General features: G+C 35.9%; 1 protein-coding gene across 1 annotated transcript in view; it reads left to right on the top strand.

Moving 5' to 3' along the window:
* TMEM26 (transmembrane protein 26) overlaps nt 1–25,449 on the top strand; it is a 48,108-nt gene that overhangs the window by 1,249 nt on the left and 21,410 nt on the right. Inside the window, exons 2-4 of the mRNA XM_032138067.2 lie at nt 16,542–16,620; nt 21,458–21,571; nt 23,629–23,849. Of these exons, the coding sequence (XP_031993958.1) occupies nt 16,542–16,620; nt 21,458–21,571; nt 23,629–23,849 (414 nt within the window). The remainder of the gene's footprint in view (nt 1–16,541; nt 16,621–21,457; nt 21,572–23,628; nt 23,850–25,449) is intronic.

The following is a 25,449-nucleotide window of genomic DNA, read 5'->3' as shown; positions in this document are numbered from 1 at the left end:
AAATAATTGAGAAAAAGATTCTCTTGCCATTGACGAAGAGCCTCCCCCAACCCCCAGAGGAATCCATCTGGAAGTTCATCCAGAACTTCTCCAAATTAGGCCTCTTTCCGTATTAATTCTTAAAATAGGATGTGTTTTCATATACATATATCAATACATTAAAAATACCTCATGTTATGAGAAAGGAGAAAATGGTATTAGGCAATTTACAGTTACATACACAATGGCATTATAGTCATTGTGTTCAAAAAAATGAAACAACCCCTCTACAGTTTTACATACTAAACTACAAAAGGCTTTGTATTTCCTGACAGCTCACGGAAGAAAACATGTTGCCTCTGAAGATGATGTGAATCTTGCTTACATTTTCTACTGTTGAAAAATTTCTAGAATTATCAATGCTCAAATTGTTCAAGAACAATCCTAATTTAATACGACCAGGATGGGAATGTGACTACCCCTGGCTCCACTTCTCCACCCCCATGAAGAATTTATTAAGCGTGAGACATTTGAGGTACTTTCCAGTGTGCCTTTTGGAAATCTCAAAGAAAAATGGTGTTAGTTTCCCAAATAAGCCTCAGGGTTAAAGAAACAAAAGGGGAGAAAAGTGTTTGTTCACTCGGCAGGTCATATAACATTGACTTAACTTTGACTGAGTAGGTTTAATAAACCAGAGTGGAAATATCTTTGGTCACAGAAAGATGAAGTCTGAGGCTGAAAACTTTTCCGTGGAAAATGGTCCTGCCACCAACCGCCAGAGATTCTAGGAGACCTTCAGCCTCAGAAGAGGGGCCTGCTCTCCCCTCCAAGAGTAGACCAGAGGCCTTAACTCGCATTAAGTCAAACACTCCTGTTGTGCGTAAATACTATAGCCAGTAGAACTTTACCTTCACATCTACATCTTTGTTTACTGCTGATTGGGACTGACATGTAACTTACAACCGAGAGAGGAAAAATGGTTGGGATAAAAATGAGTGATGGTCAATAAGTCAAGTTATACAGGGATCTGGGGATATACTAGTGTTTAGAGTATGCACCTCAAAATCAGACAGATAATGGGGTAAAATCTGGGTTTTCCTACTTGCTGTCAGACCTTGAGCAGGCTACTTAATGTCTCAGCCTCAATTTCTTACCTGTGAATACTTACCTCATAGGCGATTAGAGAATTATATAAAATAATATATGTTGATTGGTGATGAATAAAAAAGCAATGATCTTTTCTAGATCCAAAGATTTTTCTTTATTTTCTTCTTCTTAAAAATATTCTTGTATCAACTAGGCACATTTTATGTCTGCCCAAGTCAGACAAATTTACTTGAGTGACTAGCCAATAAGCCGTTGGTTCCAGGCAAAAACGTCAAAAAAAATTTCTCACCTTTGTTTTGGAAGAACAGACCCATTATATATATTGTGCATTATAACATGAATTCAAGGAAAATCTTGCTGGCATAGTATCTACACTTGTATTTGAAAATAAGCAAAGAAAATAGTTGATTGATTTGACTTAGTATAAAATCTCAGCAACAAATGAGTCTTAGTAAATGGTCTAAATAGGAATATGATTAATAATGCTTTATTCTATTGATGTTACCAAATACAACTGAGTATAGAAATATGTTCATTCTTGTGGTGGAAAAAGCCCACACACTATTCTGTCATAGATGTGAGAAAAAAAATCAGAACATGGGCTGCTAAAACATGTAGGAAATTATCCTTGAAATAATATGGTAACAATGAAACAGGGTTCAATTTGGGGAACATTCCCTTTCTAGGTGAAGTATTCTGAGTAAAGCAAGGTATAATTTTTGTTTTTGAGTGTTAAGAAAAAATTTCCATTCGAAAATCTAGGCTGATGGGATTAAATGGAGATGAAGTAAACATTATGGCAACATCTATACCTCTATATAGAAAAATATTAATATGCATTAATCTATATATAGATAAACGTTTGTTCCATTGCTCTTATAGTTTTATATTTTGGAATTTACCCTATAGAACTAAAGGTACCCATACGTGAAGACATGAGCAAAAATATTAATATCCATCTTGTTTGTGGAAAGTAAAGCTGAAAGCATACTGATTATCCATCAGAGGAATAGTTAAGAATTATGAAATATTCATACTATAGGCTATTTTGCTGACATTAAAAATAATGAGCTAGATCTTAACTACTAAACTCGAGGAATGTCCATGATATATTATCAGGGCACTAAAGTTATAGAGTTGTGTATATTATGGTTACATTTTTTAAAAATGTAAAAGAATTTCCCTTTGTATCAATTGAAAGCATTGTTTCTACAAGTTGAAATGAGGAGCAAAGGAGGAGGAGAAAGGGAAGGGGAAAAGGAAACAAAAACCTTCCATACTGAAAATAAATAAAGAGGAATAGATTAGAATAGACTGAATGATTGACTAAACATGAATGATGGACTAAAATATATACATATATAAGGTGGAAAAGTTCTTTTCTTTGAAAATCAGATCCATGAACCTCCTTTGGACTACTCTGGGCTACTTTGAGTATTGTTCTTTTAATTTAAATTTACACTTGGACCCAAACGAGTCCAATCTATAGAAACTGTGGAACAATAAATAGAGCTATAGAGGAAAATGTGAACTAAATATTTTGAAACATAGCAAATATATGACACTTATCCAGTGAATGTTTCTTTAGCTATCCTTTGGAAAGGAAACATGGAACTGGAATTGCTGAGCTCAGCTGTCCAGGGACAAGCAACGTTACATCAACACCACTAACTCACCAGTTGGAGAGGTTTAATTGGTTGGAATCCTATAGAATAGAGAGGGTGAGCCAACAACACGTCCCCTGTTAAGCTAAAAAAAATGTGTACTCCTGGAGTTTGCTTTTTTTCTCACCTAATATTTATCTGTTTCACCTGCATATTTAATTACATTTCTGTAAGATGAAAATGAATATCACTTGGCTTAAGCTTTTCTTGATTTTATTTTCTATTGTCTGGGCAACAATCCAATAGATCTGTGAATTACCATTTAGGTAAAGTCAAATAAAAGGCAACATTTCAGCTGCTTTCCAGCCAATAAAATATTCCTCAGGGACAGAAAAAAATTACTAAGATTGTAACAAGTTTGAAGCCTGTTCACTCGAAAGTAGGCATTATCTGAGAATAAGTAGAAAGCTAAGTTGAACTTACCGGCAAAAGTATACAATTTTAAGCACTGAGTTTTCCTCCCCAGATAAATCCAAGGAAAATATCATTTGTGAGTTAATAAATAATAACTCGCCTATTTGGTCACCTTGCTTTGCTATCTCTCATTTCCTTTTACTTTAAGTTCAATCAGACAAGTATTTTTGAATTGCTTAGTGAGCGAGCATGATATGATACTATGCTAAACACTGTGTGACCAGACAAAAAAAAAAAAAGAAAACAAACACCGTTGACATTTTAAAAGGTAGCATTTTGATACAGTGCTCAAATGTGCTGGAATCAGAATAATTATGAATATTTAGCATTTCCTATCTTCCAGAATCTTCCAAGTGTTCCACACAGATGGTCCCATTTGATCCTTTCAAAAACTGTAGTTTATTTTGTTTCTCTGTTTTCTCCCATTTTTAGATGAGAAAACTGAGGCACAGAGTTATTAAGGCATCTCTTTTGGGACCAGTTAGTTGTCAGTTGAGAAAGAAGAGTGAAGACTCCAGGCTCCCAATCTTACTCACTCCAGCTGTTCAGAGGAGAAAGGATGTGCTGCAGAATACTGGGTTGGGAACAGGGAACTTGACAGCATTTGAGCTGTTGCAGGAAGAATGGGTGAGAGCTGCATCCGGAAAGAAGTGTGCGAAGGCCAGGTAGGGAGGGAGCCTCCTGGGTGGGCAGGTGAATTAGGTAACCTTGAGTAGTTTTCTCTGGAGAAGGCACAGAGTCTTTTCACTCTTCTTTCAAAAACAGTGTATGGAACATCTACTGTATTGTGTCAGGCATTATTCAAGTACTGAGAATATGGAAGTGAATAAACAGGCAAAATTCTGCCCTCGCAAACCTCACATTTTAGTTAAGGGGCTCAGAAAATAAAGATATAAGTAATTAATAAACAGATGAATGAATAGGTAACAGAAAACAAGTGAACAAATGAGTGATCAGAACTCTGAAGGCCCCAGTGGTTTGGGTGACAGAGTGAGGGGGGTGTGCAGGGGAAGGTGCCACTGGATGGTCAGAGAGGCCCTGGCTGGGGATGTGACCTTTGAGCTGAGGCCTTAGAGAAGAGAGGGAGCCAGCCAGGCATGGGGAGGATAAGAAAAACGGACAATCGTCATGAGCCTTGAAATATTTCTGACATACCCTCAAATGACCGATTAATATTGTTTTTCTACTCTTCCCTTTTTCTTATTATTCCAGTATCCTTAGACTCCATGTTAAAAACTCTTCCGAATTTCTTTAACTTTACAATACCTCATTTTAAACACTGTGTATTAGAAATTATCTGGATGGCTCACAGCTGAAAACAGAAAAGACAAGTTTAGGAAACAGAAAGGATTCTATCCTAAATTGATCTCAAATTCAAACCAATTTTGTAAAAAATTCACTGAAATCTGTTTAGATCATTCAATTGCATTTGAAAAGTTCAGCAGTGAAATTGAAAACCTAGACTTGACAGATGCATACTGTGAAATTTGATCTTGATTTATAAGTTTTAAGCAATGTGGGAGAACTTTGTATGATGTAATTCTGTAGTATGTGATAATATGTGCTTTCCTCCATCAAAAATGTTTATGAAAATGCCAGAAAGTAGGTTTGGAAATAAAACTCTTCCTCTCCCACCCCCCATCCCAATGTTTTTGGACCCCAGAAAGGATGAGATAGAGGGATTTGAAAGGAGACCCTTTGACTTCCATGTGGCCAACTTGGGCACTGGAAATTCTCCCAGAAGATAAACAATTTCTCTCCCTCTTCACACTTCATGTCCAACTTTCCTGAAATCTCTCTTTAGCTTTTTAGTGTACCTGAGGTTTTATACTACAGGTGTACCTCATTTTATTGTGTTTATTTTTTAAGGTTTTTTGTAGCCCTGATGGGAGCAAGTCTTGACGCTGTTTTTCCAACATGTATGTTCACTCTGTATCTCTGTGTCAGCATTTTCTTTTTAGCAATAAAGCATTTTTAAATTTTTTTTTTTTTTTTGAGATGGAGTCTCGCTCTGTCACCAGGCTAGAGTGCAGTGGCACGATCTCAGCTCACTGCAACCTCCGCCTGCTGGGTTCAAGCGATTCCCCTGCCTTAGCCTCCTGAGTAGCTAGGGCTACAGGTGCGTGCCACCATGCCCGGTTAATTTTTTGTGTTTTAGTAGAGACGGAGTTTCACCATGTTGGCCAGGATGGTCTCAATCTCCTGACCTCATGATCAGCCCACCTCGGCCTCCCAAAGTGCAGGGATTACAGGCGTGAGCCACTGCGCCTGGCCCGGTATGTACATTTTTTAAGACATAATACTGTCGCACACTTAATAGACTACAGTATAGTGTAAATACAACTTTTATATGGACTGGGAAACCAAAAATTTTGTGTGATCTGCTTTATTGAGATATCTGAAACAAAGGTATGCTTGTATTTGTTATCTTCCTGTACGTTTGTGGGAATGTGTATTTTATATCCTGAGTCTTGAACTCACTGCAGAAGGGTGACTTAAATGTGCATCATTTTGGGAAGCACACACTGAATGTTATTAGCAAATGACTTTGTTTTTAGTAATCCAAGTGACGGTTTAAGAAGAAGAGTCTTCTTCAAAAATTAGTACCATGCTTTACTCCCAAGAAGAAGTCATGTTTCTTTCTTTTGCCTCACAAAAGACTTCAGACCAATGTAATAATTATGTCTGCAAGTAGAATAGGAGCTCCAAGAAATGCAACCCCTGAATGATGGCCATGCTTTCTTTATGATCATGTTCAACTGAGACGTTTAGAACTGAAAATTAAGGTTACTGATATATTTTTTTCACTTCTTGTACTTGACTGGAAGAAAAACAAAGTACAAATTAGCATGGGCAGCTCCTATAAGTCAGTATAAATATATTCCTACTTTTAAATTTCATGCATTTCTTCTCATGGCAGTGACATTATGCATACAGCATCAGGACAAATCTGAATAGCTTAACTTTTTTTCCAACAGTGGAAAAATTCACATTTACATCAAGGTTTATTCTCCCCATGTGTATGTTCCCTACTACTCTGGAAGTTCCTATAACGTCTTGGTACTAGGACAAAGAGGCTTTTGGTATATAAAATGTTTTGTTAAAAATAAGTTTCTTTCCTTTTTTTTAAAAAAAATTTTAATGTAGGCACTTTATGAAATGTACTTTTTTGGTAAGTCATATTGAAAATATATTAAGAATATAAGGCTTGTTAATGTAACATGCCAGGGTGAACGCCAACTTTGTTGCTTTTCTCTGAATATAAACCTATTACCTATAGTTATTTAAGGAGATGGGTTATATTTTATCTTTGTTTTGTCTGACTGACCTCAAAGAGGTAGATAATGTATAACTGACTTAATGTTATCCACTTATTAGAATAAAAATCAGTCATCCTTAAGCACATAAAGAGGTTCTCTAACATCAGTGCTGCTGTAGCCCTGAATGAGGGGTTGGGGTTGTTCCTGTAGTGTTCCTTTGCTTTCTTAGTTCCCAGATTGAGCTTCCTGTCCCATACACATTTTAATCTACCTGAAATAGCCTCAAAATAAATTGGCTAGTGCCATTCTCAGACAGTCTCTTAATACTAGTGATGACGATGGTGATGAAGGTGATGATGGTGATGATGATAATGGAGGTGGCACCACTTATCAATTATTGAGTACTGACAGTGCTACAGCCTGCTTTCTTTCCCTTATCTCATGTAATCCTTACAATGACCCTGTAAATTAGTTGCCATCTTAATTACCATTTTAGGGTGAGTACACTAATGCACACCAACACCAAATCATTTATCCAAGGTCACAACTGATAATAATAGATAATGAAAACAATTCCTAGCATCTGGTGAGCACTCACATTTATTGAGCCAGGCATTGGCATTGCACACGTCAGATCAGCTCATTCAATCCTCACAATAGCCCTGGTAGTGTCTTTATGCCTCTGCTTGCAGATGGGGAAGCTACAGCTTAGAGGTCTGGAGAAGGATTCTTCTTTCCAGGATGGAAACCTTGGTAATCCTGTGTTGAGTCCTCCCCTTACTCCATCAACCTATTTGATATTTTTTGTATTCAGTAACTACATTACTACATAATTTTTAGGGTCAAGGATTTTCTGTAGTAGAGAAAGGGTCAAAGTTTTGTTGGTGTTTTTTTTTTTTTTTTAATTATGTAGATAAGTGACCAGCTAAAGGAAGACTGCAATGATTTTGCTTAGAACACAGTGTAGGAAAGTCCACACTACATGTAAGAGTGTCTGGCTCAGATATACCCTTGCACAAGCAAACATTCTTGTAAAACCAAAACAGGACGTAAAAGGGAGAAAAGGGGAAAAATTCTAGACTATTTTAACTTTTGTCCTAAAGAACCAATCTCCTCTACAGAACAGAAATAAGTACTATCGTCTTTATTTAGAATGAAATAAACTAAAGCCTTACACAAATAACAATTATAATGCATTTTATTTGCTCAGAGAGCATTAAAGTTCCTGTAGTCGGCAGCAATATAAGTTCATTTGTTCATTAAATAAGTATTTATTGTACCAGATGCTGTCATGGTGGTTTTATAAAAAATAGAAAATATATATAGTTATATGAGAACAGTATAAAATGACATTTAGAGAACCAAATAATTTTTCACAAATTAAGTCCAAGAGTGTGGAAAGCCTGCAGAATCAAGATACAATCAGTAAGGTGGGCTTGTTGACAAGGAACACTTCAGAGGTAAATTATTTCCGAGGTACTAGTGTTTATGAGTGCAGAAAAGAAAGATGTGCTTTTCAGGTTGAAAGAATATCATGATGGTGACAGCTAGGATTTCAGTTGGAACAATTCATTTAGGAGGATGCCATGATTTTCTTTTCTTCTGAATTATTTTATGAAAAAGATAGTATGTAGATCCTCAAATGGATTCATATTTTGTCGCTATAACTAGTTTAGTAATAGTGAAACATATTGCTGGAGTTTGTGAACAACTTCAGTTGTAATAAAGCTTGTGCTTGCTTTAGGCCTACTCTTGGAAAATTTTAGATTGAGTGAGGTATATGGGGTACTAATTTTGCTATCAGTTTATATCATTATTTGGGAATATGACTTTTTTTAAATTGCAACAACAAACAATGAAAATTATAATTAAGAGTCACATTCAGTAGTATCTTCTCTTTACAAAATCTGAATATAGACAATCTTCAAGGGCTTTGGAAATACAAAGAAAGATTTCATTGCAATAGATTTTCTCAACCCATTTGAAGTCCCTCTTTGTCTCTTCTGTCATTATTTGTCTGGTCTATCCTTAAGATCACTGAATAAACAAACCTATCCACTGATCTTGGCACTTTTTTTTTTTTTTTTTTTGAGACAGAGTCTCCCTCAGTTGCCCAGGCTGTAGAGCAGTGGCCCAAACTCCGCTCACTGCTAGCTCTGCCTCCCAGGTTCACACCATTCTCCTGCCTCAGCCTCTGGAGTAGCTGGCACTACAGGCGCACGCCACCACGCCTGGCTAATTTTTTTTTTTTTGTATTTTTAGTAGAGATGGGGTTTCACCGTGTTAGTCAGGATGGTCTCAATCTCCTAACCTTGTGATCCACCCGCCTTGGCCTCTCAAAGGGCTGGGATTACAGGCGTGACACACTGCGCTGGGCCTGATCTTGACACCTTTTAAAGCATTCTCATTTATATTCAATTTTCCATTTTGGGGGGAATTCTTATTAGCTCTTGGCCATTAAGTTGTGGCTTTCTTGCCAGGGGACAGGCACATGCAAAGGGCTTTGGGAAGAGAGGTGGTGATGAGGGACATGCTAGTTAAGAAGATTAATGGGTGGTGGCTGGGATCACACTGGTGACTTCCCAGGCATTCAGAAGCTTTGTGTTCCACAAAAACAACGGGTTCCCTTTGAGGAGTTGAAGAGAGGTAGAGGAAATACTGAGGTTGTTGTATTGGTCATCATATTCCCCTTACACACTAACAGAAAGCCTTTGCCAAGCAGCCTTGATGGAATTCGTACATGTTAAGGCCCACTTAGACAAATGAGTCTACATGTAAGAAGGACAGACAAACTTTGCATTGTTAGACAGGTTTAGGGACTTACAAAAGAATATCATGACCTAGTTTTTTGATTTCCATGAAAATAAACTTTTATAAAGTGCTCCAGAAATTTTACTGAGGACATGCAAAATCTCCCTTAACATGAGATTTTGAAACTTGGGTCTAGTATTCTTACAACTTCACTCTGTTTTTGTAGAGGAGAAAATATTGAGAAATGAAATACAAATAAAATCTGGATTCAATTGAAGTACATTTTGAATATTATTTTTGCTTCACTTAAATATTATCCATTTTCAGATATATACATATGATCAGAAGACAGACAGAGAAAAACTAAACAAGGTAGTGATATGTCTAATTTTTCTTCTATAGGCTTACTTATACTGTTGTTTGTTTATAAAAACGAATGGGTGTTATTTTTTTCAATAAGAAAACATTAATAATTGTCATTTTTAGAAAGAGAAAAATGGAATCCTAATTCTAGACTAATGGTGAGTCAAAGTAAATAAAATCTACTGTAGGGCTAAATTGCGAAATGTCATGACATATCATTTTGTAGAAAACATTATAATTTGTTGAAATGACAACTTCGTATGGTAAATAATATTTTACTTTTGCATGAAATGAACTGACAAAAGCAATGAGTAAAGCTTTTAAAAAGCTTGGAGCAGTGTCTAATATGTAGCAGGACCTATATATATACATATTTCATAAACAAATAAAACAAAACAAATGAATTTTTAAATAAACAAGTAAATATATAAAGAGAAAAAATCCTTTGAGATGGTGCTCCTGCTTGTGTACTTGGGAGAGAATTGGTAGGTAGGCTAAGAGCTATGGAATTAAAACAAAAAAACACAACTTCACGGAAAAGAAAGATTTTAAGAGGGCTTTATATGAAAATATAGTTGAGCAAAGTAATTTGGCATTAAAGAATTCATGTTGGACAACTTTGGTATTTTGACAGGTAATTGGGATTCTAATAAATCTGAGTTTATAAGGGCAGATAGCTCACTGGTAATAGGGTATTGTCCATTTGTAAAAATTTTTCACTTGGACATGTCTTAGTCATTGAATCATATATTTATCAGCTTTTTATCAGTCCAATATATTGTATGTTTATAAAGTTATCCAGAAACCTGATATAAATGATTTGTGAGCTGGCCAGACCTTTCCATGGTATTAGTCATCATACAAGGTACTCCACATCTCCTTACTCCTAATGCCATCAAGACAAAGACTAAAATAAAATCTGGTTTATTAATTTTTAAACTTCACACTCTTCTTTGTTCTAAAAATGAATTGCACTGACAACACATGATCAAGAATACTGCAAACCCTCAAAATAGTAGTTAATGGCAATGATATCACGCTAAAATATTAAATCTTTCATAGGAGCGGAACATATAAAATTAGTTTTCTTCTGTAAAACTTCCAATAAAAATCAATTTGTGATGATATTTCAAGAAGAAATTTTTATTCAAACCAGCAACAGAGTGTCAAGATAGTAGAAACTATAAATCAACCAGAGCCTTATCGAATCACTAAATGTTTGTAGTGAGCTCATCATATGCCAGGTACTTTGGAAGGAGCAGAGTATACGGTCAGCCCTTCATATATGCAGGCTCCACATCTACGGATTCAACCAACTGCAGATCAAAAATATTGGGGAAAAAAAACACAATAAAATACAACAATGTGACACTAAAACATAATACAAATGAAAAACAATACCGTACAGCAATTATCTACATAACATTTACAGCTATATCAGGTATTATAAGTAATGTAGAGATGATTTAAAGCATAAGGAGGATGTGCATAGGTTACACGCAAATACTACACTATCTTATATAAAGAAGTTAGGCATTTGTAGTGTTTGCTACCTGCAGGGTTTCTAGAACCAATCCCCCCCCAGATACTAGGGGATGACTGCAATTTTGAGCAGACAGGCACAGTTCTGGTGCTTGCATTATTTAGAATTGCTTGGAGTCAACACTTAAATAATATCAAATACACACATATACATATGCACATATGTAATTATAAATGTTGAAAATCTATGGCATGAAAGTGACCAGAGAGGGCTAATTTAGACTTGAGGAACAAGGAAAGTTTTCTGAAGTCCCACATAACTGATATGAAATAATCAGGTTAAAAGTAGGAGAGAGGGGGTATTTCTTTTTTTTTTTTTTTTTTATACTTTAGGTTTTAGGGTACATGTGCACAATGTGCAGGTTTGTTACATATGTATCCATGTGCCATGTTGATTTCCTGCACCCATTAGCTCGTCATTTAGCATTAGGTATATCTCCTAATGCTGTCCCCGCCCCCCCCACCCCCCACCCCACAACAGTACCCAGAATGTGATGTTCCCCTTCCTGTGTCCATGAGTTCTCATTGTTCAATTCCCACCTATGAGTGAGAACATGCGGTGTTTGGTTTTTTGTCCTTGCGATAGTTTACTGAGAATGATGTTTTCCAGTTTCATCCATGTCCCTACAAAGGACACGAACTCATCATTTTTTATGGCTGCATAGTATTCCATGGTGTATATGTGCCACATTTTCTTAATCCAGTCTATTGTTGTTGGACATTTGGGTTGGTTCCAAGTCTTTGCTATTGTGAATAGTGCCGCAATAAACATACGTGTGCATGTGTCTTTATAGCAGCATGATTTATACTCCTTTGGGTATATACCCAGTAATGGGATGGCTGGGTCAAATGGTATTTCTAGTTCTAGATCCCTGAGGAATCGCCACACTGACTTCCACAATGGTTGAACTAGTTTACAGTCCCACCAACAGTGTAAAAGTGTTCCTATTTCTCCACATCCTCTCCAGCACCTGTTGTTTCCTGATTTTTTAATGATGGCCATTCTAACTGGTGTGAGATGGTATCTCACTGTGGTTTTGATTTGCATTTCTCTGATGGCCAGTGATGATGAGCATTTCTTCATGTGTTTTCTGGCTGCATAAATGTCTTCTTTTGAGAGGGGGTATTTCTAAAGAGAGAAATACGTATGCGAGGGCTTCAGTTGGGATAGCACTTTGCTCTTTTTTTTTGAGAACTGGAAGAACACTGTTATATGAACACAGTTGGAAGAATGGCAAGCAAGAGCGCCCAAGAGGTGGGCAGGGCCCTGAGTGGGCAGCATCTTGTAGGTAGTGATGGGCAAATGCTGCATGCAAACCATGGCAGTGTGATAGTAATTGCCTCAACATTGATTGTGAAGTTAAGCATAACGATGTTTGTATTCAACAGTACAAGAAGGGCCCTTGATTCAAGGAGTTTTATATAGGTTTAGTTTTTGTTGTTTTTTTTTTTTTTTTTTGCGTTTTTTGAGACAGAGTCTCACTAAATTGCCCAGGTTGGGGGCAGTGGTGTGATCTTAGCTCACTGAAACCTCCACCTCCCGGGTTCAAGCAATTCTCCTGCCTCAGCCTACGGAGTACCTGGGATTACAAGTGCAAGCCACCATGCCCGACTAATTTTTGCATTTTTAGTAGAGATGGGAGTTCACCATGTTGGCCAGGCTGGTCTCAAACTCCTGACCTCAAGTGATCCGCCCACCTTAGCCTCCTAAAGTGCTGGGATTACAGGCATGAGCCACTGTACACGGCTTTATACAGGTTTAGTTTTGAGAATCACGGTTTAAAAATATGTCATTATGAATTACATAAAAAACAGTCTCCTAATTGGGTGTCCTCTGAGTCCTTCATAAGCATAAATAACAAATATGTAGCTGTGAGTACATTTTCAGAGCTGAGTCTAGGGAAAGCAGCAAGTACATTTATTGAGCACATAAGATGTCAATCTCATTGCATACATTGTCTTATTTAATCTTCGTAACTACACTATGAGATGGGTATCATTTTCCCCTTTTTACAGATGAGGACATTCAGTTTCAGGGAAGGTTGTGAAATTCCAAAGATCAGTGCATGGAAAAGGCAGGATTCAAATTTGGGTCTTCTAAGTTTCTGAAATTTATATAGGGTCTTACTAACATATAATAATTCAAGGGTCATAGCTAGAAGAGGTTACTTGATACCAGACCTCTTGAAATGAAAGCTCCTTGTAGATATCAATAGTCTCTATTCACTTTATTTGCTCAGTCCTTCCTTCTTTCATAAATTCAGGCATTCAAATATTTAAGCATTTGCTTAATAGGCATTAATTTGAGACTTAGTAAGACACTGTGATTCCACTGGGGAGAAAAGAAAATGAAGGAGTGGGAAGAGGAAAGAGATATAAGGAATATATAAGACCCAGGACCTTTCTTCACGGAACTTACATTAGGAAAGGGAAGTCTTACATACACATAACTATAAAACAGTACAGCATGTGTTGGGCTACAAGAGAAATACAGGTTAAGATTAATTCCTGCTGTGCCTTTAAAATACAAGTAGAACGTTGGTTGGATAGACGTGCAAGAGAAGGACATTCCAAAATAAGCTTTCATAATTTGGGGAGATATTTGCTGTAAAACCATTGCAGAACCTCTCTCCTTAGATTAATCAAACTAAAAGAGCAGAGAGCACTTTGTTCTTACCAGAGACACGTGGTTAGTGAAACAAGGCTGAGGATTGAGTGGAATGTAATTAATTTTTGGGCCCTCAATATGATTCCTTTTTCCTTACCCCTTTCTTCATTAGGTCAAATAATCTAATGAAAAGGATTGAAGTGGGAGGAACTTTCCAAAGCTTTTTGTTTGTTTTATTTAAAATACACAGTCGATTGTAACTACTGAGTTGCTCAGCTTGATGGGATGTGGTAAGGGAAGAGGAAGGAAAAGTGGAGATAAGATCGGATAATGAAGTCTTCGAATATCAGATTATGGAGTTTAGATTTTCTGTTACGCAACACAAAACATCTTGAATCTTGAAGTTTGTTTGTTTATATAACCAGTTTCCCAATTAGAGGAAATACGTTGAAACAGGATAGTACTTTTTTCCAATTATAGAAATAAGTCTTATGCATAGAAGATGTTAAGGGTATTGTTTGTTTTATTTTTAACCTCTTTCAAGAGCTATTATATGTTCAGGCTATGGTTTCCCTAGATTATTATTGTTACATTATTGTTAGGGATGGGTTAGTCTCAAAATTAATCCCAAGAGACTCAATGAAATTGCAATCCAGCCAATATTTCATGTCTCCAAACCAAAATATGCATATTCCTACTGTCCCTCTGACCTAGAATTCACTTTCTTTCCCAATTTCACAAGGGAAATATTATCTCCTGATGTTTCCTTTGATATGTGAGGTCAAAAAGTTAATTGTTCTTTTTTTTTTAAGAGCATGCTAAACATGGGCTTTTGATATCTCTCTACAGCTTCACCATCCTCCAAGTCAGATTTTAATAATATCATGACCCATAATCTTTTGTTTCAAAATTGGTTTTTGCAGGAAATCAAAGGTGGGGGAGTATCTATATTAAATATTGATTTTTTAAGAGACCTCTCTTTCTCTTGCCCTTTCTCCCTTCCTCTCTCTAGGAATTGAAAAAATATATTAGTGAAAGGGTTAATAGCCTTTAAAAAAATCATTCTAAATTTTCTCTTTTCATTTCACTTTTCTCTCCTGAATTATAATAACACAGTTTGGGTAACATTTCATCTCGAATAATTCTATTTGTTGGGCAATTAACATGTCTATTTTCTAGGTCATTTCAAACTATTGCTGTGTATTAAAAGCATTTTAATAAAATTATAGTGACATAATTTTGACTTTGAGATGTTCTGCAATGCAAGAGTCCTCTAAAATAAAGTTTAATTTGTTTTATTGTTTGTTTGTTTTTTCTTGAGATGGAGTCTTGCTCTGTTGCCCAGGCTGGAGTGCAGTAGATGATCTCAGCTCACTGCAACCTCTGCCTCCTGGGTTCAAGCAATTCTCCTGCCTCAGCCACCTGAATAGATGGGATTACAGGCCCAGACCACCCTGCCTGGTTAATTTTTTTGTGTTTTTAGTAGTGATGGGGTTTCACCATGTTGGTCAGGCTGGTCTCGGACTCCTAACCTCAAGTGATCCACCCGCCTTGGCCTCCCAAAGTGCTGGGATTATAGGCCTGAGCCACCGTGCCCAGACCAATTTGAAGAAATAAATGTGGAAAGTATGTTATTTTTCTTATTTCAGCATTTTAAGGACACATTTCTGTTGTACCATGTCCGATAATAATACTAGTAATATCTACCTATTATTGAATGCTCACCACTGCCAGGCACTGCTTTACGGGAAGTAAAATTAAAAACTCTGTGAGATAAATGTAACTGTTGAATTGTCTCCCCTTCCAGATTCTAGACTGAAGTCCTAACCCCAAATGTGACAATATTTGGAGATTAATTTGCTCATTAAGGTTAAATAAGGTCTTAAAGGTAGGGTCCTAATCCAATAAAACTGGAGGCTTTGTAAGAAGTGGAAGAGACGGGTATCTGAGGACACATGGAGAAGGCACTGTCTAGGTGTCAGGAAGGGAGCCCTCACCAGAATCCCACTCTTCTGGCCCCTTAGTCTCAGACCCCCAGCCTCCAGAGCTATGAGAAAATTAGTGTCTGTAGTTTAAGTCACATAGTCTATGGTATTTTGTACAGCAGCCTGAGTTGGCTAATACAGTGACATTTTTGTGGATTAGGAAACAAACTGAGAGGTCAGTGGCAAAACTGGCATTTGAACCTGAGTGCGTTGGATCACAGAAGTCCATTCTTCGGATTCCTCTCTGAATTTTGAATGACAAAACAGTGAATATAGGTAACTTAAAAACAAATACCAAAGGCTTACACTGTTGGTTGTTGGTGTTTTTATTTTATAGGTTTAGCAAACCACACACAAAGCCAGTGGGTTACTCTCATTCCCAGTCCTTATCATCTGATTTTTGTGTTCTAGCACCCTATTATTGTTTGAGCTCTCAGAGTTCCAGGTTAATGTTGAAAAATGTAGCCATATCTTGAAATTGTAATGTCTAATAAATCCAAGATTTATTCCTGCTGTATTTGCTTTTTGTAAAACATATTAAATACAAAATATCCGGTGTTGTGCCTGAAACTAATTGGCAGTGTCCCATTAAACCATATCAGAATTAATGTCTATTAATTGGATTATAAATTCAGTGAGAATGACAGCTGCTAGTGCCTTTTACAGTTACTTTGTTTCTTTATAATCCATATGGCAGAAATCACATAATGCTTTTTACATCATTGAAATAAACACTTTGAGGGTACACAAAAAGGTTTGACTGAATGTGGCCAGAGTATGTGCATTTTTTTTCATTCTTTCTCTTAATTTTTTTTTTGAAAAATTAGCTAAAATTAGCTAAACTATTTTTTCTTCTCTCTTTTCACAGGTTTTCACCAGCCATATTTTTATATCTGATTAGCATCGTTCCATCATTATGGCTTCTTGAATTGCATCATGAGACCCAGGTACTTCTTTTTGGAAAGTAGGAATTGACATATTCAGCAATAAGCTACTTTCACAGTATGATCCAGTTTATTTTCAGAATGCACTTTTCTAAGGAACTGGAGTTATCAAGAATTGAATAAATAAGAGGCTATCGCAAAAGGAAGTGAATCCATGATTTGCAAAAAAAAAACTCCAATAAAAAATATTACATTTATGTAAGATTTAGGATTATATAGTGAATTATCCATTTTGTGTTAGAGATCTTATTACTAAGACTTCCCCTGTCCCCCACCCTACAGGATGGTAGAGTTTACATGGGGGTGTGGAAATTTGATTTTAACGCTTTTAGCTTCAGTGAGTTTCTATGTTGTGCTAAGAATGGGCACGCCTCAATGATCTGGCATCCTGTAAAGTGACACTTTTAGGAATTTCAAAAACAAAAACAAAACCCTTATCTGCACTCAGCTATATAAATACAGTTAAACTTACAGGAGCCATTTAAAATAGTCTTTTTAAAAATGCAGGTTATGCAGATTATAGGAGATTAATTTTTGAGAGTCCCAGGGCTGCCTTAATGAAATAGAAATTCTTTTCTAGAACCCTGAAACTAAGATTAAAGGGGAGGAGTCTTGGGACCCACCACGTGGAAGGTGAGCTTATATGTATTAGAAGATCAAATTGTCATAGAAATAAAATAGTAGCTTCCAGCCGGGCGTGGTGGCTCATGCCTATAATCCCAGCACTTTGAGAGGCCGAGGCGGGTTGATCAGGAGGTCAAGAGATGGAGACCATCTGGGCCAACAGCATGGTGAAACCCTGTATCTACTAAAAATACAAGAATTATCTGGGTGTGGTGGTGCGCTTGTGTAGCTTCAGCTACTCTGGAGGCCAAGGCAGGAGAATCACTTGAACCTGGGAGGTGAAGGTTGCAGACAGCCGAGATTGCACCATTGCACTCCAGCCTGGCAACAGAGCGAAACTCCCTCCCAAAAAAAAAAGTAGCTTCCAATAAGAGTCCCTAATTTATTACAGAAATTTTTAATATAGCTATTTTCTACACAGACAACTCTAATAAGCAGTCTCTAGGTTGGATGCAGTCATATACTGCTGTTGATGTTCCTGTACAACTCTGGGGAAGCCAAGTTACTGAAGTCCATCAGATTCCAGCTTTGACTTCATAGTTCAGGTTACAGGACTATGTTACAGAGAAATGCAGTTATGAGCTAATAATATTTTGGTACCTTCACTGATAAAATACTTTGGAAAAGATCTGTGAGAATTTGGACTTACATAGATTTCTTTGTTATAGTTGGTCATTTTACAGCAAGGTTAAGCCTCCAATATGTAACCCTATCTGCCTCCAATGTATAACCTTATTTGTAAAAGACTTGCTCCAAATTATAGGCACACAAAGGGGAATTTAGTTCTGTGGACTACTTTTGAAGAATTCCACAAGCAAGTACCAAAAATGTAGGGATGAATGAAACATTTTTCTCCTTTCAACCTCCTGCTAAAAATCACTGAAGTCATATAGGCTATCCCTATGTCTGTAGCAAAAGAGTTTTTGTAACTGTATGTTTTTGGTTCAAGTTATTATGGCTTTTTAAAACTATACTGTAAGGTGTTAGGGGACTATTTCAATCTCTTTACTACTTACTACTTTCAAGGGTATGAAAATAAGCTCTAGTGATTTGAATCAATTGTTTCTTTCACATCCAATTCTATGACATGGCTATCATACACAATAACCATTCATTTCCCTAAATGCTTTTATAATATAAATTTGTTGCACAATTAATTGATATACAGGTCAAATCCCATTACAACAAATAACGTGCAACCAAAAGTTCCCTTTTTAATAAAAAAAGATTTTTGAGCCCCGAGCAGTAGCTCTCTAATTTTCATACTACAAAAGAAATTGAACCTTTAGTAGTAATGGATTTGACTCATTTTGACACTGAGAATTAAAATGAATGCCCAGAGATTGAATTGGGCGGACTGAGCAGAAATGAAAGTAGATAAATAGTAAGAGAGAAAAAAAGTATTGGAATTGCAGTTAAAGAAATAAGAAATGGCAGAATAAAGGGAGTTACAGCAATTCTTCTAGTTTACTCATTTAGAACATTTTGGGAGTGATAATAATCACTTTTCTTCAGGTAGTCTCCTGTACTTTCACAAATGTTTTCACATATATGGACCCAACAACTCCATAAGTTAGGCATGATACATACATTTCTATTTTAAAGACGAGGATCCTGAGACTCAGAAAGGTTAAGTAATTTTCCTAAGTTGATACAGTGAATACACAGTAATGCTGGGGCTTAGAACCTAATGGATATCTAGTCCATTAAACCACATTTCCCTTCTCAGCTATGTGTTCTGTGTTTTCGAGGAGTTTGCATCAGAATTATCTGAGTTGTTCATTGTAGGAAAGAGTAATTTAATTTTCTTTCACATTTTCCATTTACTCTATATACTATATGTTCTAACCTATGACTTGGCATTAGGAAAACATCCTGACCTATTTCATGAGACATTTCTCCTAGATGACTAATTTCTTATCTTCATTCCTGAATCTGGCTGGGTCTACACGTATGGGAACAAAATGTTTATGACAATGATTGTGACCTTAGTTCTTAGGTCCATTTATGAAGTGGCAAGATTAAAGTAGTGGAAACATTCTGGTCATCTTGTTGTCACAGTCTTGTTGGGCCCAAAGGAATATTTTTGAAGCTAATAAGAGTTTAATAGACACAGCCTATTTTTAAATAACGCATGTTGGTACCCAGATAATCTATGTGAACTCACCTATACAAGGCAGAATGTAAACGATATAATCCCCAAAATAATACAAGTCAGGCCAGGTTTTAAGAGTGAAGTAACTTGTTCACTGCAGTCCCAATGTAGAGGCCACTTGGAGGAAAATCTCATAAATCTATAACAAATAGAAGAACCAGAGTGGAGAGCAACTCAGATAAGTTTTAATACCATAATATGGACTATGAAGCTATTTGCTTCCAAGTTATCTTCTACTGCACTAAAGCATGGCCTTTTTTCTTAAATAACAAGATGTTTATGTATTTTAGTGGTAAGAATGTCAAAAACATATTAAGGTCACCATTTTTAATACATAGTCTGTTTTCATGTCTACAAAGTGGTCAAAATGTATTTCCTATTGAAATAAATCTTAAATAAAGTCACCAACATGCTTTGCAATGAAAATGTGTTGCTTGGTTAAAGATTTAATTTTTATCTTCATTATCTTTTCTTGGAGCCTTAGCTGCACACATACACACACACACACACAAAGTGTGCAAACAACTGTATTTCTGCTCCTACAGATATGGCATATGGCCATTTTTCTCAATTATTCTTGTCATTTCAACCGTAATACTAGTCGTTTGGAAAGAGAGTAGAAAAAACAGCTTCTTGCAGACTTTCTTTTCTGCTTTTTCAAGTAGCTTGTAGAATAGTCGATGATGTATCCAGAATAATTAAGAAAAATACACTTCTTACAGCATTAATTTTTTTAAAAAAATAAGTCCTCTCTAAATACAAATGTGTGATCGTGGATGTGTGGTGGTTGTAGTGGCGGTGGTGGTGCATGTGTATGTGTTTCAAAATATGTTAGCACTGCAGATGTTTGAAAAACCTTCAACTTTTTTTTAAACCAGTTTGTACAATTTGCGTTGGGTGCAGCTACATTTTCAAGTGCCACCCCTTTCTTTTCTTATATAATTTTTCCTTTTCTTACTTTACCTCGGATTCCCAGCATCTGGTGGATAAATATCATGCACAATTCACTTGCAGAAATTTTCTCATGCAAAATGAAGAAACAAAAAAGGAAAAATGCCATTTTTATGTCTGTTGTTGAATTTTCCATAAACCTAAATTGGCTTTTACACTGTCACTAAAATGTATGTTTTGGTGGGTGAACATGCTAATTTTTTAGGTTGTTACAGTACTTGACAGTCAGGATTAAAAATGATTGGATTATTTACTTAAGCAATATGATATTTTAGATAAAGAGGCTTCTGGATAAGAAACAAACTCTCAAAATACTATATACACACACATACACACACACAGACACACACTGTGGAATACCACACAGCCATAAAAATAGCAAAATCACGTCCTTTGCAGTAACATGAATGAAGCTGGAGGCCAGTATTCTAAGCAAACTAACACAGGAACATAAAATCAGATATCACATGTTCTCACTTATAAGTGGGAGCTAAAAACTGAATACACATGGACACAAAGATAGGAACAAGAGACACCAGAGACTACCTGAGAGGGGAGGGACAGAGGGAAGTGTGAATTGGAAGGCTGCTTATCAGCTACTATGCTCACTACCTGGGTGATGGAATTCTTCATACACCAAGCCTCAACAGCATGCCATTTACCCATGTAACAAACCTGCAAGTGAACCCCCAAAACCTAAAATAAAAGTATAAAAAGAAAAAAAAAACACCGTAATTTCCTTGACCAGGATCATGTATGTTTTATTGTTGTCACTGGTTATTTGTTTGGTTTTAAATTCTTGCAGGGTTTAAGAAAGGAATCTCAGTTACCAATCTATAAATTCTACAGCTCTCTGCAATGACTCAGAGCATTTGCATCCTCATCGACCTACAGAAAAATAAGATTTGTATAGTTGACACTCTTTTCATATTGATTAAAAAGTGGTTTTCCATCTCAGGCCTATATTCCAATTTTTGGAAATGTTTATGCATATGCTGTATAAACTCTGCATATCTGCTCATAATCTCTTGAACAGATTTAAGTCATTTTGATCTCTACCATATTGTGCTAATTTTTTGCCATAATTGCCTTCCCCAACCCTATTCTTAGTATTGCAGTATCCAGGCTGAAGGAACGTCACAGAATACCAGCAGAAAAGAAGCCTTCAATCAATCGTTGACATCCAATGAACAAACCAGTAGAGCTGATGATCTCATTGAGACGGTGAGAGCTTTTCCACTGTTTATTAAAGGATCTAGCAAATGGTGGACTTGGTATAATCCTCAATTACCTGCTATACATGCCTCCCAGCTAATTCTTTCCTGAAGAAAGTTATCCATTGTTTGGCTCAGAAATTCACAAAATAATTATATTTTTAAATTATTAAACATTTAATATGCATAAGTGTAAACATTGAAAATTTTATATATATTAATAGATATATTTAACCTGCATCATTAAGGAATACTTAAAGAGGATAATATGTGCACCAGAGACATATACATTTATGAAGCAATCATATAATTAAAAAATCGGGATATGATAATTTTAAGACTTATTGTTTAGAGGAATTTTAGATTTACAGCAAAAATTGAGAGGAAGGTACAGAGATTTCCCATATACTCTGTACTCATGTACAGCCTCCCCATCCATCAATACCCTGCACCAGAGTGGTGTGTTTGTTAACGCTGATAAACCTACATGACATTTTTGGGGATGCCAATAAAAATGGCATTTTGTTTTTAATTTCAAATTTCACTTATTCTTTGCTAGTATATAGGAAAGAGATTAACTTTTGTATATCAACCTTTTATCCCACAACCTTTCTATAAACGTTTACCAGTTCCAGGAGGTTTTTTTTTTTTTTTTGTCAGTTCTTTGGGATTTTCTAGCTAGACAATTATGTCAACTGTGAACAGAGGCAGTTTTATTTCTTCTATCCCAATCCCTATACCTTTTATTTTATTTTCTTGTCTTACTGAATTAGCTAGGAACTCCACCATATGTATTTTGTAGATGTTTATTAATAACATAGAGAATATTTCTAGCCAAAACAGAATCCCTTCCTTTTTCTTCATAAGGCTGTTATTTGGCAAACTGACCATGACCTATTTAAAAAGGAAAAGGCCCCTATCGTTGAAACGTATTTTCAATAATAAGATGTACTATTAGTTCCGTGAGGTTTAATGGAATGAACGTTGCGTTCTAATTCAAGCTCCAGTCACAATTTATTTATATCAGTCTGGACAAATCACTTAGTTTCTCTCTCAGTTTTTCATCTGACAATCAAAAATATTAATCTTTACTAATGTGCTTCCTGTATAAATTAAATATGATGTATGTAAAGTTTCATAGTACTAATATAAGAAAGCGTACAGATGGAATATTCTTGATTTTCATATATGGATTCAATCAGGATAGCATCATGCCTTGTCTTTTATCCGCCCTTGTGCATTTGATATCAGCAAGTGATGGAGACGGGTAAATGAATTTTGCACAAACATAGTTAAGTCACTTGCATAAATAAGCTGGAATCATTATTCACTTGAGATCTAAGTCCTTGTAGGGGCAATAGTATACTTTGAGACTTATTTAGAAGGTAATTGGGCAAGTTGTCATCCAGAATACATTGGTGAGATGTAAGTTTTTCTTAGTCTAAATATAATGGCAGAGTAAAATTTGCTTGCTGGCTTATGGATTATTGAATCATACGTTAAGTACTCAGAATAAAAATAATAATTTTACAGTTATTCTCTTTCTTTACATTTAGGTAATCGATAAACATTATTACATTTTATGTTTCGCTATAATAGAGTTTTAAAGCAAAAAAAACAAAGGGAAGATTTGTACAATGCTAAAAATATTTCAAAATTAGTACATTAAAGAAAAATATAGGAAGTTTTGGTGATATTAATATGGATTTTATAAAACTTTGCTATGTGTTATTTTTTGTTACACAATATAATAAAATGAGACATGATCTTAAAAACGTCGTAAAATTGGTTCTTTAAATACCATATGGTACAATCCTACTCGTAAGTTTAAGGCTTAAATTACTTGCTAGTTATAGGCACCCCCATCTTAAGGACCATATTAGCTTTTTATTTTTTTCAGAGTGTTCAGCTGAAAGGTATTTTACTTTCTTTAGTAAGTAAAGAATAACCCCTGAAAATTACTGTCTACAACAGCAAACTCCTGATTGAAAGCACAGTGAAGAAAATATTTCTCTCTCAGGTGGTGGCTCATAATCCTTCCGTCTGTATGACATTTCTGTTAAACAGGCCAAAGTTTTTGTGAATAACTTATCTACAGTATGTGAGAAAGTTTGGACATTGGGACTCCATCAGACATTCCTATTAATGCTAATAATTGGAAGATGGCTCCTACCCATTGGAGGCGGGATCACTCGAGATCAACTCTCTCAACTTCTTCTTATGTTTGTGGGGACAGCGGCTGACATACTGGAATTCACAAGTGAGACCCTAGAAGAACAAAATGTGAGGTGAGCATTCCTTGCAACAAAAACACCTCGCTTTCAGGGTCAAGACCATGCACCTGTCTCTTTATTCTGTGACTTGTATTTCACAGGAATAAGAATTTTTAGTATATTTTATATGCAGTGTTATGATCAGAGAATTTGCTGCTATTTACATATTAGAAACCAGCACAGTCTTTATGTTTTTTAAGAAATACACAAAGGAGATTTCTGCTAGAGAAAGAGACACATAATATTCTCTGTGGGAGAGAACAGAAAAGCTCTGCATGTTTTCATGACTGCAGGTTAGATAGAGTCATGGTTCTCTGAACACCTTCTGAAGTGGAATGACCATCCCCAGCTCCTCTATTCCATTCCCAAGTGTCAGAAGCTAGCCAATCATAAAATCCTCTCCTAGAACACAGCATAGCTACAGTTTAAGAGAGCACTGAAAGAAGACATGGAGAAGTCTGTCCCTATGCATTTGGGGATTTGCATTCCCTGGTGTAAATGGAGAATGGGGCAGATGAGGTTTTATTTTACTAAATTTTATTTTTAGTCAGTTTTGCTCGAAGTGCCCAAAGGCTTTCTGGTGTAGAGGCCTATAAATTAAAACTTATTGAGTTGGTACTTTTATTTTTGCCACAAGCAAATAAACTTAGAATCCATGATCACATCTGTTTACGGAACGACTTTCTTACCATTAGGGATTTAAGTCTCAGTGCCTGAATATACTTTAAGCTTGGGTTGTTTTGCACTATGCCATAAAAATAAATTGGAATGAGGCTGGCTTTTAATGCTACAGTTTACTTTATGCTGTGCTTCTCAAACAACAAAACATAAAGCTCAACAAAATACACTAACTTACTAAGTAAATTTAATATCCCAATTATAGCACAAATTATATTTATAACCATGAGCTACCTTTACAAGATAATTTCCTGTTTCATCTATACTAACTTTTCTTATAGCTTATTAAGTTGACATATTCTTTTAAAAATCCAATCTAAATTGATTCATTATCTTCAGAGTGTTGATTTTAGTTCTGTAGTTTTAAAGTCTTAAGTGTGATCAGTGCTTTACATTGTAAAATGTATTTTCAAGTAGAATAAATGTTGTTACAAGAAAAGCATCAAGAAATCATGACAGAGCATATAAAAGTGACAGGGACATCACAATAGAAAGATAATTAACTCCACCTATATAGAAATAAACATGTACATGCAAAACATTTAGGGAGTTGGGAAGGAACATAGGATAGTAAAAGAGGTAGTAAGGAGGGATATGTTTTGTGGGGCCAGTCATAAAATTGTAAGAAATGCCTAACTCAGTTATCTTAATGGACTGTTAGAAGTCCCATCCAGAAGTGACACCAAGGAGCAATTTATAGATCTGTGTTTTCCAATAAAGTTTGAATATTAAATAATTTCATGAATAAAAGTAGAATTACCCAGCAAAACAAACAAAAAAAAACCCAAATGAACAAAAAAACCCAAATCTTGAAAATCATAAGGCATTTTTTCACTCACCCACTACTGATTGATTATCTAATATGTGTCAAGCACCGAGCTAGGCAGAGATTGGGGAACTAATTGTGAGCAAGTATTAGTAAAAGGACACACAGTCC

Source organism: Hylobates moloch, unplaced genomic scaffold (genome assembly GCF_009828535.3).
Source record: "Hylobates moloch isolate HMO894 unplaced genomic scaffold, HMol_V3 SCAFFOLD_3, whole genome shotgun sequence".
NCBI classification, from domain to species: domain Eukaryota; kingdom Metazoa; phylum Chordata; class Mammalia; order Primates; family Hylobatidae; genus Hylobates; species Hylobates moloch.
Note: the sequence above shows the minus strand (reverse complement) of the source record. Positions and strands in the feature narration are given on the sequence as shown.